This window comes from Apodemus sylvaticus, chromosome 15 (assembly GCF_947179515.1).
Source record: "Apodemus sylvaticus chromosome 15, mApoSyl1.1, whole genome shotgun sequence".
Lineage (NCBI taxonomy): Eukaryota > Metazoa > Chordata > Mammalia > Rodentia > Muridae > Apodemus > Apodemus sylvaticus.
Window position 1 is genome coordinate 66,332,497 of NC_067486.1, and position 17,243 is coordinate 66,349,739.

At 43.4% G+C, this 17,243-nt stretch overlaps 1 protein-coding gene across 4 annotated transcripts in view; it reads left to right on the top strand.

Annotated features, from left to right (window-relative positions):
- Kalrn (kalirin RhoGEF kinase) overlaps positions 1–17,243 on the top strand; it is a 431,561-nt gene that overhangs the window by 383,662 nt on the left and 30,656 nt on the right. For all 4 annotated transcript variants that reach the window (XM_052158466.1, XM_052158467.1, XM_052158468.1 and 1 more), the window contains exons 25-28: positions 274–383; positions 8,218–8,287; positions 10,508–10,597; positions 15,089–15,181. In XM_052158466.1, coding sequence (XP_052014426.1) covers positions 274–383; positions 8,218–8,287; positions 10,508–10,597; positions 15,089–15,181 — 363 coding nt within the window. The remainder of the gene's footprint in view (positions 1–273; positions 384–8,217; positions 8,288–10,507; positions 10,598–15,088; positions 15,182–17,243) is intronic.

The following is a 17,243-nucleotide window of genomic DNA, read 5'->3' on the forward strand; positions in this document are numbered from 1 at the left end:
CATCGGAGAGAGAAGTATGTCAGACACTTCATTTCAAAACATAAACCGCGACACGGATCTGATGAATGACAGGACTGGCGCCTGCCCTTGCTGGGGTTCAGAGTAATGTAGCGGTTGGGTTTTCTTTCTTTCTGTTCCACTTGTTAAACACTTTTTTTGCCTTTTAACTCCATGTGCAGTCACGGCCCCACTCTCACCTCATGGTTAAGGGGCCTCTTTGTCCGGGTCTCTGATGGCGTCCTTGTGCGTGATGAGTCTGTCGCTATCTTCCAGACCTACCTGTGGGAAATGACCAGTGGTGTGGAGGAGATACCCCCTGGGATCCTCAATAAGGAGCACATCATCTTTGGCAACATCCAGGAGATCTATGACTTCCATAACAAGTATGTTGGTGGGGGATTTGGTGGAGCACACTGACAGGGTAGGAGCCAGATCCCCTTGAGTGGATCAAAGCCCCTGGTAAACCTTCTATTTCACCTGACACACTCTTTCTCACATGGTCAGAGCTCATAGTCAGTTGTTACCAGACTCCTTTCTTGTTTCTCCTGTCCACAACCATTCAGAATTCTGAGTGGAAAGAGAAGTAACTGTTCTGTAGTGCCCCTTTCTGGCTCTCATGAGGAGCAGAAAGCACCCCCATTTGCACAGTTAATATAGTTACCAGCACACTAAGGAGACATGAGTTCCCTCAGAACACTAAAACTTCACAGCCTGTTTTTCCAAGCATGATGTAAGAATCCTTTCTATTGCATGCTAAATGTGTTTTTATGTCAGTAGGTGCTCAGCAAGAATACTAGTATGACCCACTAGTAGAAATAACTTGGTTTTCAAATTCACGTAGAGAGACTCGTGAGATACAGAAAAAAAATGTGACACCAAGTCCTCGAGGCCCCTCAGGAGCCTGACACAGGAAGTTGAGTGGAGCTGCTCCTGGGACTTGGTGAGCTGAGACACAGTCAGCCTCACAAGTCCCAAGGAGACCATGTGCGCAAATGGAGAACCACCCTGAGGTGGGACTGGGCAACACTGCCCGAGGAACTGTCTGTGGAGGTGAAGTCTACAGCACAGTAACCAGGGCGTCTGTACAGCTACTGATCGGCTAAGGAGCTTCATTGGTATTGTTCTTAATTTTAATACATTGAAATAGTCCTACGTGGCAAAGAGTGGTCCCCATATTGGACAGTCCCACTCTGGAAAATGACACCTCCATAGAGCCCTCTGCTAAAAAGAGAGTGCCTGCCAACTCTGCCCTTTCCAAATCAAAGGAAAAGAATCACTTCAAAATGGAACCGTTAATAACTAACTCTGCCCTGCTCCTCATTCTGATTTCAGGGTGTCACTCGAGCAAGCCATGACGAATGGCATTATTGTTTTCTAAATAGCTGTAATTCTACCTCTAACTTACAAAATGTAGTTCTAGCAAACTCTTTTTAAATTCAAATTAAACCATATGAAATCCTTCACTCTGCAAATGAAGGAAATAGATACTTTTCCCAACAGCATTGCCAAGCACGTTACTGATTCAGAACACTAAAGAACCACACTAAAGGATGTCACAGAGATTAAACTTTCCTTCCATAGCAGCTTCTCTTTGTCTCCCCCACCAGCCTCTTTACTGCTTGGTTATATAGTTTACTACATTATAGTAATTTAGATTACCATATAAATATTTGATAGAGAGATATATACATACATACATACATACATACATACATACATACATACATACATACATATAAAAAATAAAGCACCTAAACAATGAGTAGTTGAATGCACAGTATTTTGTAAAACTTGAGAGGAAAGAAGACAAGTAAATGGCAGAAAAGGAATCGACAATAAAACCAAGATGTTAGCAGAGGGTGGTGGCCCATGCCTGTGATCCCAGCGCTCGGGAGACTGGAGCAGGAGGATGGAGGGCTAGCTTAGGACATCTTTGTGGTAAAAGACTGCTCAGTGTTTGTGCAGAGCACCCTGTGATCTTCTATTTGGTTCACAAAGCCACTGTATTTCCGTATGACATCATAATTGATACTAGTAATAATGCTGAGTTACTGAGCATCTGCATCAAATCAAGGAACTCTGTAATGTACTTAGAAAGCTACTGACTAAAAGAAATTAAGGTTTAAATTATCCATAATTCAAAGGAACATCCAAAGATCTCAAGCTGTGTATTAATTTCCTATATTAGCCAGAGGCTGAGGTTTTACTGTACTGTGTGCTGTCTACTTACAACACACAGGTTTTGATTAATAGAGAAAATATAACCATTCTAAAATCTCTAATAAATAAAGATAAAATGGTAATTGGCCAAACTTAGAAACTGCAAGGACTATAAACTCCTTAGAAAATGGGACCATTCTTTGTATATCCAATACCTAATACCATGAACCTGTAACCACATAAATTTAGAGCAAGCATTCACTGGGTAAGTGAAAGGATGGATATATGGATGGATGCATGCATGTATGGGTGGATGGATGGATGGAAAGATGGGTAGATGGAAGGATAGATGGATGGATGGATGGATAGATGGATGGATGGATAGATAAATGGATGGATGGAAGGATAGATGGATGGATAGATGGATGGATGGATGGATGGATGGATGGATGGATGGATGGATGGATGGATGGATGGATGGGTGGGTGGGTGGATGGATGGATGGATGGATGGATGGATGGATGGATGGATGGGAGGATAGATGGATGGATGGATAGATGGATGGATGGATGGATGATAGATGGATAAGTGGATGGATGGATGATGAATGGATGGAAAGATGGAAGGATGGATGGATAGGCTGAAAATAAAATTACATCTTGCCAACTTACAGGCAGTGCCATTCAAGTCATTATTGACTAATTGGTTATGGATATCTCTGAACAGAGAAAAGCTCCTATATATGACCTCCCACCATCAGTGCCAGAGCATTCTAGACCAGCAAAATAATAAGATTTCTAAATGAAGGGATTTCCGGGGGTGTCTTTTCAGGAAGCTATGTAGTTGCTGTAACACCTACTTACTTATTCTTTAGGGATACTACACCCCTCTGAAATCATCGGCTTTTTAACTTGATTTTGCTAGGGGCTCTAACTCTATTTGTTTATGCTTTCAAAATGGCAGTTCTGGCACTGACTATCAGAGATACATACTCCTATCATGGCTAGTCTGTGGCCCAAGTTATCCACTGGAGTCCAGGATGATAAGGGAGGTGGGGTGGGAGGGAAGTTTGTGGGACACTAATACAGAGAAAGGGGTTGACAGTTGTCAGTCCAGCCTTAGTGACATAATTAGCTTTGCCCTGGGAAATTGGTGACTGGGTGAGAGGTTACTTTTCAGCCATGGACTACTGATCTGTCCAAATGGTGTCTCTGAAAAATGGCTACCAAAATGAGTCGTGTGCATGTGTATGTACGTCCAAGTGGGTGGGGTGTGTCTCAAGAACCTTCGTCGTCGTCATCGTCGTCGTGGATATTAAGTTGAGAAATCCTGCTTTCTCTGTTTCTGTAAAGAATGTGCAGGTTTAGTTCACAAAGGCAGCGGCTCCACCCCAGTTGGAGGCTGGAGTGGGATAAGGGCCCTGCTTGCTGCTCCCCCCCACCCCATTATCCTTCTTTATACAGCTAAGTCAAAGACAATGGCAGAGCAGTCTACACAGGACTCAGGCCTGTTTCCATTGCGTTCTGCTAAGCCTTCCAGGAACACTTAGACAAAGGGATGTGCTCTATATAGAGAGCCTCCAAAGAGTAAAGTTTCATCCAATCTAATATTTGCAATTTAAAAATAGTCATTGTTTTCTCTTTGCCATGCTAGATACTCAGCTTCGATAATGACAGCTTTTTGTTAAAATGCTTCCTTTCAATTAAATTCCAGCTCTGTTTCTTCCTTTTCAGTTTTTTGGGGGTGGATTTAGTCATATTCATATGAGTTTGAAAATAACATTTTTATGAAGTCTCTAGTGTAAGGTCCCAGAGGGTCCTCTCAGCTATTATGCTTAGCCTCTTCATTTATAGTAGAAATATGGACAAGCGACAGGAGAGAGTCTCACACACACACACACATACACACACACACTACACACACACACTACACACACATACACACACACATACACACACACACTACACACACACACACTATACACACACACTACACACACACACTACACACACACACACTATACACACACACTATACACACACACTACACACACACACATACACACACTACACACACACTACACACACACACACTACACACACACACACACATACACTACACACACACACTACACACGCACACACACACACACACACACACACTTTCCCCTTAAGATCAGACACTGGATTCCAGGGAGTTAATTAGGTCTCTTAGGTCTTCTTTCTCTCCCAACACCTTAGATAGTAGCAGTCTAATTCACAGTTAAGTCCCATTGCCACACATTTTCTCTACAGCTGTGTCAGTCGGGTCCCACACCTACAGCTGTGTCAGTCGGGTCCCACACCTCTACACTAATGGCCTGAAAAATCTGGTTGTCAGCAAGGGCAGGTGGGGGACCAAGCCCAGCAGCCTCCCGGCCACTCCACTGTACTGCACTCCTTCCCTCTTGTCCTGTCTATGATTTGGCCAGACCAGGGTCAGCCAGGAACAGTCAGGTGCACAGAGGAGGGGTGACGGCCAAGCTGAGGGAGGGTCATGATGTCAGGAAAGTCGATGTGCAAAGACTGCTTTTTTTTTTCTAAGACAGGGTTTCTCTGTGTAGCCCTGGCTGTCCTGGAACTCACTCTGTAGACCAGGCTGGCCTCGAACTCAGAAATCCACCTGCCTCTGCCTCCCAAGTGCGTGGATTAAAGGCGTGCACCACCACTGTCCAAATAACTGCTTTTAATTTTTTAAGACAAGATCTCATTCTGTACACTTGGATGGTCTAAAACACTATATAAACCAGGCTACCCTCGAACTCACAGCAGTCCTCCTGCCTCTGCCTTTTGGGGGTTGGGACTAAAGTGTGAACCACCACACTTGACCATACTTTGATCATCTTTCTGGAGTGTTTTCTTTGGGTCGGACCATTTCCAATTAGGAAATGAAGCTGTTCCCAGTGGTGGATCCAGTCCAGTCTCTGACCTCTTGTGAACAGACAGTTCTGAGAAGGGGTGAGGAGAGGCACAAAATTAGCTCAAGAAGAAGACACTGGTGTCCACTGGGGGAGCTGGACAGGCTTGCTGGAGAGGGGGCGTTTGAGATGGAACTCAAAGAGAGCTTCCACAGGTGGGCATGGCTTCTTTGATGAAAAGGGACAGTTTGAACAAGTGCCTCTAGGGAGGCAGAGGGTGTGAGAGGGTAGGATGGGGAAAGAGTTTGTAAGAGAGGCCTTATGCTGGTCAGGATGCGGATCTTATCCCTTGGTTAGGCATCACAGACATGTCTTGGGGACTGAGAAGAAAGGGGTGGCATGTGGAAGTAATCTGACTGAAGGGGGGCACAGGAAAGGGGTCCGGTAAGATGAGAAAATGATCCAAAATACCTAGACGGAGTAGAAATGAGGGAGCAGAGTGGGTGGATGACAAGGAGAGGGAGAAGGAAAGAAGGGCGGGCCAGATGAAGTGTGAGTAGTGGGTCAGTAGCAGTTAAGAGACGTGCAGAATGGCCACAACAGGGAGCAGAGGGACAGAGAGTGAAACCAGATTTCTGCGAGAAGGTCTAACTCAGGAGCATGCACAAAGTGTAGTTTCCAAAGTGTTTTCTAGTGTTCTAATTAATAAATAAATAAATAAATAAATAAATAAATAAATAAATAAATAAATAAAACTATCATGTCCTAAGCCCTACCATGCACACGCACACATGCATGAACACACACATGCACACATGTACACACGTTTGTCTGTATTTGGTTTTGTGTCTTCCTATTCTTTTTGTCACATAAATCAGTTTACTTCCCCTTGAAGCACAGTGGGCTTTGGTGAAGCCCTGGCTCCACCAAGTGGAGAGAATGAGGTGGTGCAGGCGTGCTCCAGGCCACCCACAGGCTGCAGCTCCTTTTTCCACCCGCAGCCTTGCTTAAAGTATGTGCTTTCTGTGCCTGCACAGATATTTTCTTTATTTACATTTCAAATGTTATCCCTTTTCTGGTTTCCCCTCCAAAAACACCCTATCCTATCCTCCCCGCTTCCCCCTGGTCACCAACCCACCCACCCTGCTTCCCAGTTCTGCTATTCCTCTATACTGGGACATCCAGGCTTCTCAGGGCCAAGGGCCTCTCCTCCCTTTGATGTCCAACAAGGCCATCCTCTGAAGCCCAAATTGCACTGTAAATGTTTTTGTTTTGTTCCATGGGTCAGTTTAAGAAATTCTAAAATTCACACTTGTGAAGAGAAGGATGATCATCAGATGAATTCGGATAACTTCCAAAATGTTTCAATGTCTTTCCTATTTTATTATGCTAGTAATTACCATATATTGTAGAAAAGAGTTAAATTATAAATTGATGAAAAATGTCATCTATGATCTTACTAATCATTATTTGCATTCTTTCTTGTCAAACATTTTTAAATACACACATATTTATATTCACAAAAACATCTTCCTATATCATTAAAAACACAAGCAACATGCATAGTATTTGTAACCACTTAATAATTATAAGAAACTGCCAAAGTGTATGAATAATGGTGACCATACAGAATAAATCAAATCAAAATGAACTTTTGCCCTCTTGGTGGAGACAAGTCGTGGGATAATGCAAGATATTTTACCTTTGTTTGTAAAGCATCTATTTTAATTTTAAAATTAAACAGAAAGTTAACACTGAGAAGTCTCAGCTACCACATCCTATTTCTTTACCTGGTTCTCTATGGTAATTGTTTTATTAGTTTCCTGGGTTGCAAGTAGAATACATATTTCCTGCTTAGATAACAGGTGACGTGGTTTCTATATACTCATTCCTCTCCTTGCTATCTCCACTTGTTAAAGAGATCTTCTACATGAAGAGGCAGAATAAGTACTGTCTCTTTAGGAGTGGGGAATATGTCTACAAATTTCTCAGTTTTGTGGCTGTGGTAATAGCTCAAATACTTTGCTCTCTGCCAGCCATATTTACCATTATAAATGGCATTGTTATCAGTGCTTGGGAATATATGTCGTGTATACATGTAGATGAGCTATATGGAGAAAATCCCAGGCTCCAGAAAGCCTGAGCACATTCTGAGACTTTTCTCTCAAATCGCTCTTTGTAAAGACAACACTTCTCACCCAGAGTTAGGATTCGCTGAGGCCTCATAGTTATTTTTTGTTTGCAAGATCTTGAGTACATTTTAGAAAGCAAATTAATTCTATCCCAATAATGCTGGTTCGTTAACTTGTATCCTTTAAAGCTAACCCTACTATTTCATGCATTACTTTGAAGTCAGTGCAATCATTTCTTTATAAGGTTTTAGCATAGGAAAAAATCATGACTTAGACACCCACAATGTCAGATAACTTTATTCCACTTTAAAATATACTATGATTCCTCTCCCCCACCATTAGAAACTCTTCTCTAATGATATCTGTATGATAATACTTGCCCTGATTGAAAGTAGAAAGCTGAAAGTTATAAAGAGGCCCATGTAGGACTGAACCTTTTCCAGCTCAGCTTTAAGTTCATCTTGGGACTATATACATATTATATATACATATATAATATGTATTATATATTATGAGCATCATATATATTTACTATATATTTGCTATTATGTATTTACTATATATAAAACTAAATATAATAATATATAATGTATTTTATATGTGTATATAATATGTTCTATAATATATAATACTATAAATATATATAATATATTTACTATAAATATTTACTACATATAATATATTATATATATATGGTATGCTCAGGGTAGTTGGATTAACAAAATAAGTTAAGAATTGCTGATAAAATGAAAGATCTAATACAGCTATGGTATTTCATTATCTATTTTTATCTCAAATTCATGAACCTCTGGAGGGAATGGGGAGGGGCTATTTTAAGTATCACTGGTTAGTCAATTATAACACATTTTAATTGTACAAGTTCCAACGTAAAAGCTAGCTCCTCACCTCACTGTTAGAGCACAGAATCCACATATAACTGAACCATGATTGTTATGTTGACCTAGTACAATCCTGTAAGTGGGGTCCTCTGGACCACAGTGTCTGACACAGCCTTTCTCTCCCTCACAGCATCTTCCTCAAAGAGCTGGAGAAGTACGAGCAGCTGCCTGAGGATGTGGGACACTGCTTTGTTACCTGGGTAACCAGTCTAAATTCCTTCCCTACTGCTGATATTTCCAGGGGTACCACTTGGAACCCCTGCCCCATGCCCGGCCTAAGGATTGCGGTTATTTCCAGTCTCTCTTGGGACCAGGTGCTGCAGAGGCATCATGAGTAGATCTCTGAAAGGTAGTACAGCTCTGGAGTGCAGAGCCATCCATCCCTGGGAAAGCCTATGATATCACCCAAGATTCACCCCTTCCTCTCTAGGAACTTCCTTAGATGATGAGCTCAGGAGAGTTGGACAAGACCAATGCCCTTGTCTACCACCCAGTCTACCAGTTGCTTCTTCAGGATGTAGATTTAGAAGTTAGAACCTGCAGACACCATCTGTCTAATTAAGGGCTACACTGTTTTTCTTAATGGAAAAGAACAGAATCCTGCCCTTTCCATCCCAGCTCTGACTTACAGAATGAGCGTGCACCTGCCCTCTTCCTCACTGCCGTCACCATGGGTGGAGTCGGTGAGCCAGATAATCATATGAACTGGAAAACTCAACTTCAATAGCCTCCCACTGCACGCCATTCTGAGCTCAGGCTCACGGATACAAATTCAGAGAACTCTGGAAGTCCACTTAACACACCAAGTGCAACTAAGAACCCTCCCCAAGCCAGGAATTGTGCTCTGGAATAATTACTTAGTGGTAATCTGTACCCAGAATAGCTTCTCAAATTTTCACAGTCTAGAGAGCTTATGCTTAGGAGCAGAAGGACTTTGGGTGTGTTTTAGATTTGAGACCCAAGTCTATCTTAGATAAGAAGCAGAATACCCACTGAAATATAACAAGTATCTCTTCCCATCCTACGACTCGGGACCTGAATCCCAGTCAGGCCTTCTTTTCATGAACTTTCTACAGTTTGCCTCTAAGCATACTTCCATTCCTCACAAAGTCTCAGGCCACTCCTATTTTGTGTCAGTATATAAGTTGATGCATAGCTCATAAGGATGCTGATTAAAAATAACTTACAATTTCCTATGCAGACAATCTAGAAAAAACAAGACTGAACATCAAGAAAAAGGATGATTTTGTGTTACTTCAAGCAATTGGGGGGGGTCCCTTTGAAATAAAAAAAATAAGTATGGCTTTTTATCTCTTAGTGATAATTACTAACTCCTAAGTAGTTTAAAGCCTTAAAATTTGTCTCAGAAAACCTTTAATGATACCAGTGATGTCTGGTTTAATAAGTACGTCACCCTCTCAGGAGAGGATATCCCAGGTATTCAAAAGATATGGAAGTAGACAGTGGTCCACCAGTGGAAAAAACACTCAGTTTTCAAAATTCATCTTCTTGGTGGAGAGGTGAGGTCATGAGGGCTTGAGGTAACAACCTCTTTGGGGATCACTGTCCAGGCCCTGACAGTGGGGGAGGGGTGTTGGTATAAGTGGCTCCCACTCTCCGTCTAGTTTATTTTTACTGTGCTGTTGTATTTGCCTTGAAGGGGCATGGATGGCCTTTGTTCTTTTCTAAAAAAAAAAAAAAAAAAAAAAAAAAAGAACATGATTGTTGATGATTTAAAGTGAGGGTAGTTGATAGGTAAGTTCTATACAACTTTAAGACATGTTACCATTTTTCTTTCTTTCCAACATAACCTGGTATTAAACTGAACTTCTATTCAGCAAGCTTTTTCTGCATTCCAATAAGAGGAAAGCATTCCAGCATTTTAAGAGACTGTGGGCTGAGGGAACACATGGCACTTCCCATAAGGAAAGTGTTCAGTTGCTATACAGCCCTTGCTGGGCCTCTTAGGCATTGTGAGGAAGGGAAGTGTAATGGTTAGCTTTATGTCAACTTAGCACAAGCTAGAATCATTTGGGAAGAGGGAACCTCAATTGAGAAAATGCTCCCACTAGATTGGCCTGTGGACAAACCCCAGCTTTTCTTGACTGGTGATTGATGTGGGAGGGCTAACCTCACTGTGGGTGGAGCCACCCCTGAGCTGATGGTCCTGGGTGCTGTAAGAAAGCAGGCTGAGGCAGCCCTGAGGAGCAATGGCTTCTGGGTCAGTTCCTGCCTCCAGCTTCCTGCCTTGAGTTCCTTCCCTAACTTCCATGGATGATGGACTACAAGCTGTAAGATGAAATAAACCCCCCTTTTCCCCATGTTTTCAGTCACCGCATTTTACCACAAGAGTAGAAAGCCTGACTGAGACAGGGAGGACCCAGTGGTATTTATCTTTCGTTGTCTTTGTTCTTTTTCAGGCAGACAAGTTTCAGATGTATGTCACCTACTGTAAAAACAAGCCTGATTCCAACCAGCTGATCCTGGAGCATGCAGGCACCTTCTTTGATGTAAGCTGTGGTCTTCCATTGTCAGCAGTTCAGGGGCAGGGAAGAAGGGGAAGAAGGGGAAGGAGGAGAGGGAGGGGAGGGAGGGGAGGGAGCAGAGGGAAGGGAGGGAGCAGAGGGAAAAGAGGGAGGAGAGGGGGGAGAGGAAGGAGGGGGGAGAGGGAGGAGAGGGAAGGAGAGGAGGGGAGGAAAGGGAGGGTAGAGAGGGAGGTAAAGGAGGGGAGAGAGGGGAGGGTAGAGAGGGACCGCTCCTCTGCCTTGTGATAAGTCTCTCCCCTTTCTTCCTTGCTCCTCTTTCCTAGCCACACTAAACCTTATCTCATGGTTAAAATATTTTTGAAAAACTTAAAACAGTATTTGTCTTCGGTTTTGCCCCATCCCATCTCAAGTGTGACTTTGATGAGGCAATTTTTATTCAATGTTTTGATACCAAACCTAGCTAGATGTAAACCTTGTGTTTATGGGTGTTATGATATAGCCGAAGCTGCCGAAGAGTTTTATTTTTTCAGTCATAGCAGTCCAAAGGTGTGGTCCCTGAGCCAGGCCTGAGCGTATTTCTGAAGTGCAAATTCCCCCACTCCAGATTGGCTGACACAATCTTTTCTGGACATAGCCTGATAACCTGAGTTTTAAGGAGTCCCCCGGTGTCTTTGATACCCACCCCAGTCTGCAATCCACTTCACTGATAATGTTAGTTTGACTATGGCTACACACTGGAATTTACCAGCTATCTGAAAAATACTGATTCCTGACCCCTTTGAGATGCTGTGAGTTGGCCGATGCTATGATATGTGCCTAGTACTGAGGTGGCAAATGTTGTGCAGCCAGAACTGAACGCTGTGTGGGCATCAAAAGATGGGAAGGCTGGGATCCTCTGCTTTCTCGAAACCTTGGGTGCTGCATGAGAGCAGTCATGGTGGGTCAATGGGACAGATCCACTTTGTGTTGGTCTCCCACAAAAAGAGAATGGCCTATTGGTTAGAAAGCAAACAGATCAAAAGGTGCTGAAGGGCACAAGGGATGTGTGAGAGAGAAAGTTAAAAATAAGGAAAAATGAAAGTCAGAGAGCGACAGACTAACACTGATGGCCTCGGCTAGCCCTGCCAGAAGTGACAGAAGCCCATTCAACAATGGTGACAGCCATCAGGCCATCTTGAAGCCTTGCTGCATTCATTGGTTCTGGGGCATCTTCTATTGCATGAAAGGTAGCAAGCTAAGCCCCCAGGAGAATACAAAGGCATTGCAACCAGGGTCTTGCACTTCAGTTTATAAAATAAACCTCTTGAGCATCATTCTAGGCAGACACTACCAGAGTAGACTGATTCCATAGGGATTGTATTGCTTGAAGGATTTACTGGACATTGTATTGGATTCTCTATATTAATGCTTCCCTTGATTGACAGTGCATTTCCTTACGATGTTTCTCAGTCACCAGAGTTGTCTGAAAGGGTCTTTTTGAAGTTGTAATGGATTGTGCCCTTCCTTCTTCCACTTAGCATTTTAAGAACACAATTTCTGTGCCCTCACCATGCTTCAGATACTTCTGTGCCTGTGCTTGTCCAGCATATATACATATCATGCTTAAGATTTGTTCCTGTCCTTCCCAAAGTCAAATGCTGCACCCTGCACAAACCCCACACTTTATGCATGTTTTTGTGTCTCTGTCATAGAATTTGTGGCAATTCATCAACAAATGCTCCTTCCTGCACACACATGTTCCATCCAAGACCCTTGAAACCTGGTGATGTCCCCTTGATTCCTGTTTGTCTGTTTGTCTCCATGCCCGGTACTTTATTATATTTCCAATAGACCTACTTTCTCTGTGTCCCTGTTTCTAGTCAGTTTCTGATAAAAGAAATGGAGTGATATTGATCATCCTAACTTAACCTGTCACTTTCCTGAGCTCTGAATTTTAAAAGCAAATAACTCATATTCCACTCACCTGCAACCATGACGCTGAGACTTTAGTCAGTGTCTTCTGAGAACTTCTGAGCTGGAATGTCCAAAACAAGCCAAGAGTTGTTCCAATTTTTAGACCTTCCTGATGACTTCGGTCCTAGACAGGTGACACAAGACTTGTCACCCAGCAGTTGTCAGCTTGTCAATCTAGAGCAGTTGCCCCAGATGTGATATGTTAGCATTACCCAGGAAGCATTCCTAAGCCATGCAGACTCTCTGATTAAAACCCCAAAGGGCAGTGTATAGCCAGGTGTGCCCACAGCTCGGCCAAGTCTGCTGCTCTCTCCAGCAGTGCAGCTTTTGCAGAGAGACTTGGGAAGGGCCAAACACTGTGTCTGCTTGGTCACTTCAAGACATTGGCATCTTAGAGTAAAGAAAGCATTGGTCCAGCATTTCCTAAATGTGTTAAAAGGATATGGAATATGTTGCCTGCAAGAAACAGGACACTCCGTGTTTGCATTTCTAATGTTCCATGGATTAGTTTGGGATACTCTAAAAATATACCCTTCTAGGAGAACATGACCATCTCCAATGGCTTCTGCTGGAAGTCTCCCAATTTTTAAATATCTTTTTATTTTATTACTCTAGCATTTACCATATGTTGAATATAAAATATTATGTTACAGCTTGAAAGTAAAGTTGTCTGTGATCCTAATATAGATCTCTGATCATGTGCACATATGTAAAGTGAACATATATGCATATACTCCACAGAAAAAATAATTATACACATTTTAGCTATACATTTAACAGATCCTCCCACCCTACCAAAGCACTCGTCATCACTCTCATTTTTCCATATCTATAGCTCTGCCTAGCTTGGACATTTCATGTAAACGGGATATATAATATGTGGTCTTTGTCACAGCTCCATTGACCAGGGGATGGGTATTTGGGTCGTCCCTGCACAGATAAGACTTTTCATTTCTCTTGGGTTCATCTTAGGGATGGCATTGCTCAATCACATGGTGGCTTTTTACCTATGTGTGCAGGCTCTTGTGAGAACCTGCTTGTCTGTCTGTTTTTCCAGTCTCTTTCGGCTCTGCTGTGGCCAGGCACTGTTAGCTCCTCTGAAGTGGTCACTGCATATCTGCTCTCTTGAAGATCTATACTATCTTGCCATTGAAAGCCTTGCCTTCAAATCCTTCCCCGCCCCAACCCAGCTCCATCGGTAGCCAACCCAGCTTTGCCTCTCGGCTCCTGCTTTGGTTCCTTTCCTACTCTTGAACCTACTTTCTCTTATTCCCTCCTCTGTGCTGAGGCGTAGTCCTCATTTCCTTACACAGTGATGATTGTGTTGGTCCAGGCTTTATCTCTGCTAACCTCCCTTTCCAGTGCTTCTGTTTATTGACTGTGACAGACTCTGTGTCCTTTGCAGATCTCTAGTCTCTATGTGTTGCACAGTCTCTGCTAGATTATTAGGCTCTTGGGTACAGGGACTAATCTCTGCCTCTCTCTGCTCTGTCTACACTGAGACTTTGGGAGGTGCTCAGTTTATGGTTGGGCACAGGGAGGATTAATAAGTGAAGCCAGAGGCACTAACAGCACCTAAAAGCCATCGTGTTGACCAGGGTGTGAGCTATGGTAATGCTCACCATGCATAACAGTGGGGACATTGCTAAGAGTGACTCTGGCTTCCAGAGAGAGGCGACTGTCCTGAGAAATGTGTAAGAGACAGAATAATGATCTAAGCTAGGATGTGCCAAATCCCTGGGGGGTGGGGGTGGGAGGGGGCTAGGAAGAGCCGTGTGCATACGGAGGGCAGAGGGCAAAGGCTCATGTGCATACGGAAGGCAGAGGGCAATGGCTCGTGTGCATACGGAGGGCAGAGGGCAATGGCCCATGTGCATACAGAGGGCAGAGGGAAATGGCTCGCCTCGCCTCCTGGGTCTCCCGGCTCTCCCTGGCCCCTGTACTGCCTGTTTTCCAGCCTTCGGACCTAGTTCCTTCTCTCCCACCTCCCTCCCCTCTCACCTCTCACCTCTGCTCCTCTCCCCTCTCACCTCTGCTCCCTCTCCCCTCTCACCTCTGTTCCCTCTCACCTCTCACCTCTGCTCCCTCTCACCTCTACTCCCCCTCAGTCTGTTATTCTCTCCTTTCCCTTGTTATCTCCCCAGTGCTGTTCAGTTTCCTCATCTGTTTCATGAACCCAAACCTTCTTCCCCAAAACCTTCTCTCTTTTTTGCTGCCAATTCTCAACATCTCTCAGTCTCTTCATTTCTCTTTTCTCCTCCTCTTCCTCCTCCTCCTTTTCTTTCTTTCTCCTCTTCCTTTCTCTCTCTTTCCTTCTTTCTCCCCTCCTACCCCTCCCCTTCCTACCCCTTCTTCTGTCCCTCTTCTCCTCCTGCCTCTCTCTTTCCACTCCCTACTAAAGAACATTTCCTGTAAATGTCTACCTTTATCTATTTTTCCTTTCTCCTTATCCCCTCTTCCTCCTTTTAAACCATGCCGTGTGTGTGTGTGCACACGTGTACACACACACACACACACACACACACTGTTCTCTGTCTCATTGCATCTATTTTCATCCTGTAGGAGATCCAGCAGCGGCATGGCCTGGCCAACTCCATCTCTTCCTACTTAATTAAGCCTGTCCAGAGGGTTACCAAGTACCAGCTGCTCCTGAAGGTACCTCCCTCCCCACCCAACCCTCTCTCCTGACCAGAGGACTTTTAACAGTGGGCAACCCTCATCTGAAGCCTTTTCTCTACCTACAGCAGAGCTCCAGATGAGCCCACACCACCATTGCTGGCTCAAGTCCTTGTGTCCTATCCCACAGAATTCCACTGCTTGTTTGGGGACAGAGCTAAAAAAAGAATGCAGGAATAAGTTGTAACTAATTTTCACCTCCAGCTACCATTGCAAACTCTTAGAGATTATTACCTCAGTTACTGGGCAGCTCTGTCCATTCTTCCTGAGCAGATTCCATCTTCCTCCTATGGGCTTCCCACTTGCTGGAGCCAAGATGGACGTCTTGAGGATACTGTGATCTATACACTCAATGGTATCTTCCATCTCCTTGACTACTATATCTATAAAAATCACAGGGTTACTGATAGATAATAGCAAAAAATATATTAAACTCAGTGACATCTTGAATTGTAGAGACATGCATATGAGGAGTACTTCTGAAGTCAACCAAGACAGTGGATTTTCAAGCTCTAGTTTTTAAAAGTTCAATAATCAGATTATGTAAAACACTAAGTCAGTTGGGTTTGTTTTTATTACATAAGAATGTGCCCATATTCTAAAAATATTTCTATAGGAAGCCAGGAAATTTGATATAGACAATTCTATATAAATATGTCTATATTAATTCTTAGCATGTAGGGGTAGAGGCTTTCTGCCTTTTGAATGTATTGTTGGTTGTTCATCTGATGGAAAGAGCAAAAGGCTAGTTAGTAGACTTGTAGAAAGTAGTGTAATTGCCGAGAAAAATTCAGTTCCGTTGATGATTAGAGACAGCAGCAGAATCTTGCATAATCTAGCTTCCCTAAACCTGAAAGCCATTCTGACTTCCAGACCTAAAGTTCTCCTCACACGTTCCCCATCACAGCCCTGCTACCCAGGTCTCTGGGGCAGGGACACATTGACCGTGGCTCTTTGTGGGAGGCCTAAGGCTTCCTCAGGGGAGCAGGCCAGCTGTTTTCTGTGTGAGGGCAGAGCCATGCAACCAGCCTTCCCTCCAGCCTCCTTCCTCATCTTTTAGAAGAGAGCTCAGGCACACAGACCATCCGGCCTGGCAGAATGGCTTAGAAACAGAGTGGCATTATGTGCTGGGCCTTTTCTGAGTGTGGGAATCAGTCACATGGGATAGACTGTGTGGACGACATGTGGGCTCTTGGGGCAGAACTGCTTTTGCTTCTGTATATTTTCAAGTTTTCATGTGGGCTGAAGAGATGACTCAGGGGTTAAGAGCACTGACTACTCTTCCAAAGGTCCTGAGTTCAAATCCCAGAAACCACATGGTGGCTCACAACCATCCATAATGAGATCTGATGCCCTCTTCTGGAGTGTCTGAAGATAGTTACAGTGTACTTACATATAATAAATAAAATAAATTTTTAAAAAAGTAAAAATAAAATAAAGTTTTCATGTAAAGACCAGAAATTCCCATAAGGTCTCGGGGCAAGGAGTCTTTTCCCTAAAAACTCAGTGTGATTCTGACATTTAAACTACAGGAATTGTAGACTCTTCTTGGTGTTTGAATCTCAGCCCATAGACTGTAACTTCGAACTCCATGACCAGCGTTCTCCTTCCCTATCCTACTTTATGCTTGACCCTTCGAAAGTAGCTTTCTCATGCTGATAGCCTTTTTCAAAATTGATTTTTGTATGAACCTGGAGAGATGCCTCAGCAGTTAAAAAGCTCTGGCTGTTTCTTCCAGAACACCGGAGTCCGTCCCCAGCCCCTACACAGCAACCCAGAATTGTCCGTAACAGTTCCACGGCCTCCATGCATGCCAGGCATGCAAACGGTGCAGAGACATACATGGAGGTTTGTGTGCACCCGTGCACAGAAAATAAAATCATTTTGTAATTTTGGTTTTAAAATAGATTTTTGTGGCTTTTGATTTATCTATTACAAAGCCTTTGCAGGAATTGATAGGGTTGTGAGTTTTGAAAGAAAATAGATACTGATGCTCCTAGCCACGTTGCCCATCTGGAATCTATTAAGATGTTCTCAGAGA